The sequence below is a fragment of the Lissotriton vulgaris genome, chromosome 7 (genome assembly GCF_964263255.1).
Source record: "Lissotriton vulgaris chromosome 7, aLisVul1.2, whole genome shotgun sequence".
In the NCBI taxonomy this organism is placed as follows: Eukaryota; Metazoa; Chordata; class Amphibia; order Caudata; family Salamandridae; genus Lissotriton; species Lissotriton vulgaris.
In genome coordinates, this window is record NC_141695.1 from 715,633,979 (window position 1) to 715,646,437 (window position 12,459).

The 12,459-nt window shown below is 45.5% G+C and overlaps 1 protein-coding gene across 1 annotated transcript in view; it reads right to left on the reverse strand.

Moving 5' to 3' along the window:
- Positions 1–12,459, reverse strand: part of RGS9 (regulator of G protein signaling 9) — a 956,925-nt gene that overhangs the window by 259,081 nt on the left and 685,385 nt on the right. Inside the window, exon 15 of the mRNA XM_086930945.1 lies at positions 3,136–3,274. Within this exon, the coding sequence (XP_086787071.1) occupies positions 3,136–3,274 (139 nt within the window). The remainder of the gene's footprint in view (positions 1–3,135; positions 3,275–12,459) is intronic.

The window sequence follows — 12,459 nt, forward strand, 5'->3', positions numbered from 1 at the left end:
ATACTTCTAACAAGAGAGAGAATAGAATGCTGCCTCCCTTGCGATAGAAACGGGTCAGGCAGGACCGGGTTCTGAATGTTGGCTGTTGTTGCAGCCAAAGCCTCAAGTGATGTTAGCAGTTAGATTTTCCAGTCGGTAAATTCAAGTTCAGTGTTTCCACACATGGTAAAGCTGGGCGAGGGGACACTTGACACCTTATGAATATGTGAAATATAATTCCACACAGGAATTCTGCTCCACACAGGCAATATAATCAGGGACTCAGAGAACTATTGTGTTTACTGATTGGTCTGTCTCCCCTGCAGTCCTTTGATAGGGAGCTATGAGGAGCCTGTATTTGGGAACAATGGAAATATAAACGTACATCAAATCAAAATGTTTGTACGGCAACCTGAGTTTGAAGTTAAAGTCTCCTGTGATCTTCTGCCTGCACACATGCCCCCTTTAAAGTGACAACCAATACACAGACACCCAACTTATTTTGCCAGACTATACACAAGCTCGTCTCTGTATAATGAATATACATCCTTGAATATTTTGTTATGTTCTCTTTACATTTTTTCATTCCTTTACTGTGTATGTAGTCAGTAGGTTACACTCCTAGTCCAGTTGGAATTTGCGCACAGCCAATAAATTAACTCTTGAATAAACTCTGAGGGGCTGATTCACAAAGATTTTCCAATAAGTAGGTTATATTCTATTTTCCTATATTCATTTTTCATAACTCTTGTAGTACTCCTGGCTAACTACAGGAGTAAGACAGAAGTATTAAAAGGAAAAATCACAGCATAACATTTTGAACCCTATGGGCCCAGATTTACTATGATTATTTGTCTGGGTTGGTCTCGTTTGAGGTACAGCCCGATGCAAAATAATTTTTGGCATTTACTAAACTATACTAAGCCACTTTGCATTGTTTAGTTAATACAAAGTGACACAACGCAGTCCATAGTGCTGCAGTGAGCTTCTCTGCATCGAGTAGTCGTTACATGGATGGGGCATGGGTGTTCCCATGCATCTACCAATGGATTTTGATGCACACCCAGATTTACAAAGACTTGTAAACTTGGGTTTGCGCCAAAATGGCTTACCTACCCGAAAATGGTGTAACACAGAGAAATATCTTTAGTTCCCCTTGTCACTTCCACTTTCTTTGTGTGCAGCTCACATGGAAAGAGGAAGAGGTATAAGCTTCTTAGGATTGTTTATGTGGAGGAAGGAGTCCGTTCCTGCACAAAAACCATCCTACCCAGTTGCAAGGGTACCTGCATTGGTGCTATGCAGCACTCAGTGCACCAGCTCAAGGTGAGAGCAGAAATGCTTCATATCTTTGTGAATATGGAGAATTTCTGCAGACCTGCCAACCTCAAACAAGATTTCAACGTGTTATGGAACAGGACCAGGAGGTGGCGGGGCCTGTGGAGTGGGCGGGAACTTCAGCCTGTTGACTCTGCTGCCATGAAAGTGCGTTGAAGGGGAATGGCCATTGAGCGGGGGCCATTCCCATGTATGTGATGCACTCTAAAGCCCCCCCACAGAGAAAAGCATTGGCAAAGCCAATAGGTCTCGGCAATCCAAGATGCATTGGCATTGTCAATGTTATTGTACTTTAGATGTGTGTTACTCATCCCTAGTAACTAGAAGCCTTTGCCCTGCCCCTCGAGAGGCCTGTAGTGATGCCAGCCATGCAAAATCTCATGTTGTTTGGAGGAAGGGTGATGTGGCGGAGAGCCTGAAGGCAGTCCCCATCTTCAGGTTAGTCATTCACTGCATTTGCAGCCCCAGGTAGATGCAGAGAAGCAGGATTGGCGGTTAGAATAGTAGAGACCAGATTGTCTAGTTGTCAGCTCAGTAGGTTGATCCCTGCTCACACAAGGTGCACTCAGTAAAGGCAGCAAGTAGCAATTGCTGGCTCAGCCAGTACGAATAACTGAAGGACACAGGAAGGGAAGCCGAGGGACCACAGGATTTGACCAGCCACACAAGGATGTACAGCCAAGGTTACTGACGCTGGTAAATTGCACTACGGAACATACTGCAGGAAGGAGTTTGGGCAGAGAAAGCCCGCCTGTGAAAAAATACAGCATGCCAACAGAGACCCAATTCATGGAGTTCATAGTGGTCGAGTCACAGAGTAGCTGACTTTGGAACTGCAGAACCAGGTTTGAGCCCTGGTATTAACTCAACGTCCTGTGATTATTGGAAAATCAGTTAATCACCCTGTGCCTGAATCTGAACTTGTGTAATGTAATCAGGTGCTCATGTAAATAGTTGTAACGTCTTGCCCAAAAAAGCTAAGACTGGACTGCGTGTTTCCACTAGTTGCGAAGCACAGCGTGAGTGGATGTGAGGACAACAAGCAGTCGAACTCCAAAGCTTACATTGCCTTTAGTGAGTATGGTGGCACCCCATGTGCTGGGTCACCACAATGATGGACGAAGGGGGCAAGCAGCGACGAGGAAGGGTGTGGAGGTAGGGAACAGCTGCCCTGTGAAAACATCATCTGAGATTTAATCTCAGTCTTTGAATGCTGAGCAAATGTGATGATATAAGAACTTGATTTACAGCCCTGTTACAGGACTGGAAAACACGAGTGCTTCTGAAGAGGGCTCTTAAAACAAAGAAAAAAGAAGTTCCTAAAACAGTCATTAAATGAGACCAGTGGTAAAATGGGGAGAAAGAATAGGAGTGTGAAAATGGAGCCAGCAAATGGGATGCCTATAGACGAGCTGAAGCCCACAAACTATATTCAACATGTCTCTTTCTAGGCAGTGCATGGGCTGTCTAGAGCAGAGACCTAAAAACGCAAATGAGGCTTCAAAGGATGCAGCTGATGTCCCAGGGAGATTGTACAACCCCAATGGGCATTAGCTATGCTCAGCCTCCAGACTAGGTGAGTTGGAAACAGTCTCTGCAGTGGTTTCTAACTAACATTGTCTTCCACTGTGTGATATCAGCTCCTCACCAGAAGACCATGTGAAACACGGGGGCATCATGTGATTTGGCAGGCATGTTACTGATGTCTCCCTTTCATGCAATGCTGTCCAGCAAGTTACTTTGCTGTGTCACATTTGTGAAATAATTGTAAATCTGCCCCTTGGTCTGTTATGCATTAAGAGTAAGTGTACAACAGACCTTCTTCATCAGCATATAGATGTGGGTCTGAGCAGCGTCAAGAACGTAGCGGTGCGGGTGTTTTAGGCCCTTTACTGTGATGTCCATGGTTTTGCCGTCAATGTTGATCCAGCGCCTTGCCCCGGGAGCCAGGAAGAGTCTGAAATGAGAGAAACAGGAAGCTTGAATCAGCACAAACCACATCATAGATCAAGCTTTTGCTGTGCGTGAGCCCAAACCCAGACAAATTGAGCTTGCCCCATTAGGGTGGTTCTGTAAGACACTCTGTAGTAATTGCCTTGGGGAAATGTATCCACCTAGATACTGTGCAACCGGCTTAAAGAAAAACGTATTTGTGATAATGTGGCACATTACTGTAAATTGAAAGTACACAGAAAATACATTTTTAAGACATCTTTACCAAAGGAAGACTTAGCATTTTTTCAGGCCTTAAAAGAAAACGCTTTGGATACAAATTTTATTGAAGCACAACAGCTCATACAGGACAGTGTGATGCAATTCCTTGCCATTGTAGGAACTTATTTCAGTTTCCATTTGTCTAGCAAAATCCGTCTCACAAATGGGCATTACTACGAGGAAACACAATGCATTCGGATGGACACTGCTTTGAACATTTTTGTATACAACTTTCAGTGATGAGGTTAAATCCATAAAGATATACTTCTGTGTGAAGATTATAGTGGATGTTGTTTACCACAACTCGGGTGATGTCAGAGGGTTTACGATCTAAGTCTCTATAAATCAGAATCTGGTAGTAGAATATGAAGCAGATAAAAGTGGCGAGGAGCGAAAGAGAGAGAATTATAGAAACTCTGTGATCCCGACTGCGAAGTTAAAGATTGGGGCTAGGCAGGAGAAAGATGCAAACTAAACAGGGTCGGATAATTAAAATCGATTCTTTACACCTTTCCTATAACTGTCCCATGTTTGTGGTTATATTAATATTTGAAATTTTTAAATCAGTCTTTATTTGCTCTTCTATTTCTTTTTTCCTCATTTCCCCTCTTATTCTGCATCTATCTTTCCCCTTCTCCTTAGAGTTTACTTTTTCTATTTTCTCTTTGTCTCTCTTAATAAATAAATATTCTCATGTATTTGCCTATTTTTATGATGATAGGACTTTCTTAGATTGTATGTTATAACAGATTTCATAACATATTGTTATTACATTTTTATTTATTTATTCAGATTACATTTGGCTTGAACACATAGTTATGTTATATCATTTATATTTAATATAGCGCACATCTCACTCGGGGGCATCTCAGCGCTATTGCGGAAACAGGGATCGAAGAGGAGGAGAGGATATCAGAATAGGTGGGATTTGAGAAGTTTCCTAAATTTGCAGCACTTCGGACATGTGCGAACATGGAGTGGAAGCTTGTTCTAGAAGTAGGGAGCAAGGTAGGAAAAAGCCTTTCCACTGCTGCGAGTCAGACGAATGCGAGGAACATACAATAAGGCTTTATCACATGATCTTAGGCAACGGCCTGGAGTGTATGCTTTGATTTTTTGTTGCAGATATAATAGGTCTTTGCCTTTTAGGGCATTATAGGTAAAGCAGCAGATCTTAACACAGGATCTTTTCTTCACTGGCAGCCAGTGCAGTTCCCTCAGCAACAGAGCTGAGGTCGTGCTGGAAGGGCAATTGTGAACAAGTCTGGCTACAGTGTTTTGAACTACCTGGAGTTTGGTAACTAGGATCTCATCCACATCCGCTAGGAGGGTGTTTCTGTAGTCCAACCTGCTTATTACTAAGGCTTGGACTAGAGTCTTAAGGGCAGAGGTTTGAAGGTAGGGGAATATTCTGTGCAGAAGGCGCAGGTTATCATACCATACTGCGGAGGTGGCCAAGATGTACTCTTTAATTGTTAGTGCTTGGTCTATTTTCATGCCAAGGTGTTTTTTACTGCTTGTTTGGGCACAGGAATGGAGCGAAGTTGGAGAAGCCATCAATCATCTGTCCAAATAGAGGAAGCTTTCCCAAACAGCAGATCTCCGTCATGTCTGCATTAACTTGGAGATAATTCCTGTTCATCCCATCAGAGATGGCTAGCATGCCCAGGGTGAAATGTTTTTTTGCCGCTATCAGGTCAGGGTCAAATGTAAACATCCACTGGATGTCATCCGCATATGAGATTATTTCGAAGCCAAAACACTCGGCGATTCTGGCAAGGGGAGCCATATAGACGTTAAGCAGAGTAGGGCACAAGCAGGAGCCCTGCGGAACACCCTTGTCCAGGATTGTCTCACAAGAAGAATATGGGCACAGGATGACAGCTTGATGTCTATGTTCCAAAAAATGATGGAGCCATTTTAAGTGCACGGCATTGTATGCTGATGCAGAAGTGCTCGGCCGGCTCCTGCTGCCGGACAGAAGAGTGATACCTGCGCGGTGAGCGGGTGGGGGCAGCCAGGGGTGGGCTCCCTGGGCTGCCCTCCACCCCTGGTGACACGCGAGGGTCCCGGGTGGGACCGGGATCCTCAGAACAACAAAGTCGGCGTTGGGGGTCCAGGTCGGACTGGGTGCTCCAACAATGGGCAGAGCCGCCGGGGGTAGCTAAGTAACAAGCCGGATGAACGTGGCTCGTCTCGGCTCCCGGTCCGCGCTGCTCTTCTGAGCCTCCAGCTGCGGCCGAACCGCGTTTTGACTGCCGTGAAACACACCATCGGCGGGCTGAACATGTGGGGCACAAACTGAGCGTTTTTTAGCAGCTGCTGAAGTGTCCCACGATCGGGAGAGTTGCGGATGGACCCCGGCACTCACCAAGATGACGCCCACCACCCCACAAGTGGCGAGGATCCCCGGTTGCCTGGGAGAGGATTGGGGAATCTGGGGAATGCCTCGCCGCTTCCAGTGAAGCCAAGTCTGCGCACACCGAGCAGCGACACCCGCAGCAGCAACCAGTACGGGGCCATGAAGGCGCAGCCTCAGATGGGCATTGGCGATCGCGGCTGCTGCCATAAGAGCCTTGTGGCCGGCGCTGAGGCGCATCTGGTGCCGAGGAGCATGGGGCTCCTGCCATGGAGCACAGGCTTGAGGTCCTGCCAAAGCCGGACGTTAACACCGCCTGAGGCCCACCTTCTGCTACTTGCACTTCCAGCCGTCTCGTCTTCAGCACAGGGATGCCAAATAACCGTGACGGGATATGAGGACGCTTGGCGTGCAGTCTGAGGGGCACTGCTGCCCTTGCGACCTAGAGACAGTGCCTTTGAGCATCCTCAGCAACTCTGCTGCCCAGTGGCCCCTGAGCGCTTGCCCAGCTTACTGACTCGTATTGGTTTCGGTGGTGCCCCAATCCCTTTCCCTCCTTGCTCCTCTGGCTGCCCCCCTCTGCTCTGCTCCTTTATTCATGGACTTCTTTACTTTCTTTTCTTTTGTCCTCGCTGCCATTTTACTGCTGCTCTCGGCCGCTTCTTTCTCCTGACCCTGGCCCACCATCTTGTCCGTTCCCTCGGCCTTTACCCTTCTCCCTCGTTTCCCCCTTGACGATCCTCAAATGTTTCTGATTTGCCTTTTTTCCATACCCCAGTATCACTACCACCCTCCCTACTCCCACCCAATTCTACTATTTGTATACATATGTACATAGAGATAACTCTATTCACTAGTATATGCTGTAGACCATTGTACTCTCTACCATTCCTATGTGACGCTTAGAGTTTTTCCATTTGTATCGCTTCCTTGAGTGACTCTCTTCCTTGTGTGACTTTACAACTTGTACATTTGCAATTTTTTCTGCTTGCATCTTTTATGTAACGCACATAATCCTTAGTCCTTATGTATTGAAACTGGTTCTTATGTAAAGCGCTCTGACACCTTCGGGTAAAGTTCGTGCTAGATAAAAGCGCATTAAATAAAATAAATAAATAAAATAAATCTCTTGCAGCCTTTCCAGCAGCCTCATGTGAGAGACTGTATCAAAGAAAGGCTGCTGAGAGGTCTAACAGCACAAGCATTACTGGGTTACCTGCGTCCAGCCCACACCGCAGGGAGTCAGTCACGGCAAGGAGCGCGGTTTCTGTGCTATGGCTTGGTCAAAAGCCAGATTTGGGAGGACTCTAGGATTTGGGTGGTTTCTAGGTAGGTAACTAGTTGTTTGCTGATTAGACTTTCGTGCTGTTTTCCCAGAAGAGGTAGCAAAAATATAAGCCTGTAATTGGCTAGGGATTTTTGGTCTAGGGTGGATGTTTTTAGGATAGGACGTACACATGCCGTCTTTCACTCAAGCGGAATGGAGCCTGTTTTCACTGAGCAGTTAAGGATTTCTAGGATCATCAGGGCAAGGTATGTGGCCAGCAGAGACATTATTTTGGGGGCCAGATGTCCAAAGGGAAGTCTGACTTAGCTGTCATCAGAGAGATACAAATTTCCTCCAGGGTGAAGGGCACAAAAGTGTCTAAGATGTAGGGTGACTCCTTCAGCTGATCCCCATCAGGAGTAGTAGTCCCTACCCCAGGCGAAGACGGGAGGTAACATTTTGCATAGATGTGGGAGATTTTCTCCTGAAAAAAATTGGCCAGTGAGACACAGAGTTTCTGGGATTCAGAGGAGGGCTGAAAACATGCCTGGGGCAGGGGTGGGGGGAGAGTAGTAAAGTTGTGATCTATATTAAAAAGAACTTATGGGGAGTTGCCAGCCTGTTCAATTTGATTAATGATAGAATTACGCCTTGTAAGTTTATTATTAGGATGATAGCAAGGCAGGGCCTGTTTATAAAGATCCCTATCTTGAGGTTTTTTGCTTCTAAGCCAGTGCCTCTCTGGGTTCTTAGTCCTTGATTTTTCTAGTTTCAGCTCGGAGGAGAACCTGGGGGCCGAAGATCGGTGTTTGGAGGGGCAGGGGTTTCTATAGGGGTCTGTATCATTCGGGGCTTTGGTTAGGGCAGTGTTGAAGGACTCCGGTAGGTTGATGACCTCAGGATTGTTTTGCCACAGGCTGAGGTGGAAAGCTTCCCTAAAAGTCTCAAGAGTAAGTTGATGCCATGGTCTGTAGGCATGTGGTGCTGGTCTACTATTACTCTTTGTGATGGAAGGATGCAGAGACTGAATGTGAAAAGTAATTAAGAAATGATCTGTCTGAGGGAGGGGAGTTGGTACCTAACATTTTAGAAGTTCAGCGTTAGAGAACAGCAGGTCCAGTGAGTGGCCCGCTATGTGCATGGGGCCTCCAAATCCTTGGGAGAGTCCTAGTGTTTCCAGGTCCGCTAATAGCTTAGTGACTTCGGAATTAGTGTGGTCTTTCCCATGGTAAGTGACGTCACCTAGGAGCTAGAATTTATTTGAGACCAAGACCAGGGTGGCAAATTCTTTCACCAGCTGTTGGCTGAAATTGGACTTGGATACTGGGGGGCAATAGATCAGCGCTCCATTCCAGGTACCGGTAGCAGAGAGATTTATTTTAAAAATACCCATCTCTAAAGAATTAGAGATAGTGGTCGTAATTGTCTAATACACTTTAATTGTATTTTTGAAGGCTATGGCAATGCCTCCACCTAGTTCCGGTCCTCTGTCAAGTTTAATCAGTTTGCACTTCTCAGAAATGGCTGCGCAACGGCTGGAAGGTTGGACAAATTCAGCCACATTTCTGCGCCCAGTCCGGCATCGGCTTTTATGGACTAGTGTACTAGGGCGCTAACCACCGCCCCTGCCGGAAGTGGGTCCAAAGGCTTTCTCCATGCAATCAGCTACTAAAGCTGCGGCGGACCGGAAAGCGATGGCACCCAGAGATGAACATGAGAAAAGAAGTGGATGTGCAATGATTAAAACAGTAAGTAAGGTGCAGATAAAAACTAGCGATTTAAAAATGAATCCCCAGATAGGGCTAATACTCGCAACTTGCACACAGCAGAAACACCAAAACATTTAGTAAAACGGTGGCTAGATGCAACCTAAATAGAGGCAGCAGTAACACCAAGCGGATCCTGATCCTTGAACATTAAACTGCATTTGAGAGGCTTTAGGCAATATCTCCTTTTTATTCTCATCAAAACATCAAAAAAAGGAGCATTTGATAATGCTAGAATGGGTTGGAAAATCGTCAGGTGACATAGGTGGTCTTTTCTTCCATTGATGTACATGAGTGTATGTACATTGGGAAATGCATCTGAAAGTACATATTGTTTTTGTGCTGTTTTATCGAATTAGAGTGTGACTGGCTATGTGAATATGACAGTAAAGTAATTCAGCGTATAACATAGATTTGCCCTAAAAATACACATTTTTGTAATTCCCAAAATTCCCAGGGTTGTGATTGTCAATCTATGACTTTCGTAAATTTCCAGGCGAACTATACACATTGTGATGCCCACCAGTACACAATCTTTTTACCACTCTGAAAATATGTGCCCCTTTGAATAAACTCCTCGCCCTACTTATCTTTGAAAAGCATGTCTCTCCCTGCCCAAAAAGACACTTACCTGGGTCTTTTGTTGAAGTACTTTTCTCTATGTTTCCAAACAGAAATGTGCTTGGACGCACACTTATTCCCCCCCTTCCTAGCGCCCAACCCTGACACAATCCTGCAAGTAATGTCGGCCTGCTTAGGCAGACTTTTCAAATGTTTATGTGGATTTCAGCACGAAAATTGTGACTCATTTGAGTCAGGATTTCTGTTTTACCTGCATATTATTCGGGCAACCTACTCACAGGCCAGGTGTCTCTCCTATGTTTCAGTCTGGCCTTGTTCTCGCCTTACCCTTCTGACTCATGTTGGTGTCCGCCTCTTGCCATTTTTTTCTTCTTAGCTGCTCGTTCTGCTCGTGACTCAGTAACTGCTCTTTCTTGTTTGTGTTGTCTGTTCTATCTGCCCCTGCCTCTGTTTAACTGCTCAATTTTGCATCTTTTGTTCCTGCTAACTGCCTCTTTTTGCATCTTTTGCTCCTCTTACTGGTCCGTCTTGCGCAGTGCTTTGAATGGAAAAAAATAAGTGCAGGTAGGTACTCATTAAAATGAGCTAGAGGTGTAGTGATTGGGCGGGGCTAGGGGCGGGGCGGGGCTAAGGGCAGGACATGATGATACTTAACGACTTATATAATAGTTGCAGCACACACCAATAAACATGATAAATGTGTTTATATAAACAAAGCAGGTTGACTCATTACACAAATTGAAAGAGAAATACAATAATATGTTAACATTTCCTTTTTTTTGCAATAGTTGCACCTTCTTAATGCCATACTGTTAATTGCTGTTGTTTGGCACAATACTATATATTTTTGAGCAAGTGAGTAGGAAGAAACTGAAAATATCCCCACTTCGAACCAAAGCTCTTATGGCACCAAGCAAATGAAGCAAATCATCATGACCCTCCACAGAAGATATCTCTTGTCTCTTCCATCGATCTATCCTTTCATCCAACCATTTACCTGCTGATGTCCACCATTTACTATTTACTTTCTGTTGTCTATTCAGTTTTTCATCCATCATTCAGTTTATTTTCACCATTCCGTCTGTACACCCTTCGTATCCAAACCTATCCATCTATCCTTAAACCTATCTATTCATCTTTTCACTTCCCTCCATCCCTTTATCCACTTTTTCACTCATCCATCAATCCTTTCACTCATCTAGCCATCAACCCTTTCACTCCTTAATACCATTCACCCTTTCATTCCATCCACCCTTTCACTCAATCCCTCCTTTCACTCATCCATCATCCCCCCTTTTAACCATCCTCCCTCCCTTTCATCATCCATCCAACATTTCACTGATCCGCCCTTTTATCCAATCATCCACCCTCTTTCACCCATCCATCCATTCACTCATCCATCCATTTATCCATCCATCTGCACATCCACCCTTGTTCACTCATCCATCCACTCACTCACTCACTCACCAACACTCCCTACTATGTTATTTATGAACCTTTGGCGCCGAGCAGACATGTACACACAAAGGGCCACCCATTTTCTTTAAAATACCTCCTGAGAGTGTCTCTCTCTCTCTCACTTTTTTCTTACAAAAAACAGGCACACAAATGCAGGCAAACGCACACACGTAAGAAGACACACAAAAGACTTTGGTATGTTAAAAGCCATGTTATACTCTTCACCATGGCAATTTTAATTGCCACTGCCAGGGGATTGCCAGGATTCCTGTATTTGCGCAAATGCAGAGGATGGTGTGGATGTGGTTGACAGCACATCGCCTGAATGGACAACAATAATCCCATGAGTTATCTCTGATTTAACAAGTCTAACTGTGCTGAGAAAATAAAGGGTGCTGCTTCCTAGTGTCACTGTCAAGCAGGGAGGTTAAACAGTTTGCACTACTAATAAATCAGCAAAACTGGACAGCATTGGCATATAAGAAACAGACCGGGCAGTTGAGGCATTTGGCGTTAAGAAGGTGGGCGCCTCAGTACAGAAAGCAGTTATATTAGCGCTCCAGGGGCCTCTTTGATCGCATTGCCTGGGCATTAACCCTCAGATCAAGAGAAAAGGACGTGTGAGATTCCGCTGCCCTTTCCTCTGATAACATTTCTATGTTGAAAGTGTTACCCTGCACTGGCTCTTCACTATCTAAAGTGCTGTGCTTTGAAAATTACACGTGCACACTAGCAGGTACAATGAATCTCGACCCAGCTCTGTCAAGCACAGCATGACGGCGAGCATCGGACTTTATTCAAAAGAGCCCTGCTGGGGCTCAGATAAGGGGGGCTGCAGAAGCCGCCCCTTGGCTGCCAGTGACACGTCCCACTCCTGCTCACCACCACAGCCAATGAGCCGACCTTTTCAAGAGTACTGGTACTCTCCTGGGAAGAAAAGAAGTGTCGGTACTCAGAGTAATACATTTAAGAAGTGCCGGTATTCAGTACCGGTGAGTACCGGCCCATTTAAAGCACTGGTCTTGCACCTTGGTCTCTTCAGTTGTTGCCCCTGACTTGCTCCGCCGATCACATTTTCCCATCTTGCTGCTCCCGCCAGACATTCTCACTCTCCCCATGGACCCCATGGACTCTCTCACTCATGCTGAACCCACCCACTGCCCCCTTAAGCTCATCCAACTCTTCAAGGCCTTAATAAAGGCTGCAGAGCGACCCCAATGAGTAGGTGCCCAGGCATCTCTCTTCTGCTTCAGCTGCTCGTTCTGCCCCTGACTCAGTAGCTGCTCTTTCTTGTTTGTGCTGCCTGTTCTATCTGCCCCTGTCTTGCTGAACTGTTCTTTTTTGCATTCTTTGTTCCTCTTAGCTTCTAATTTTTGCATCTTTAGCTCCTCTTAATGCTCCGTCTTGCCTCTTGGTCTTTCCTATCAGTTTTTGCCCGACTGCTTTCTTCGTCGATAGTTTTTTCTCACCTTGTCACTCCCGTCTGACTTTTCTAC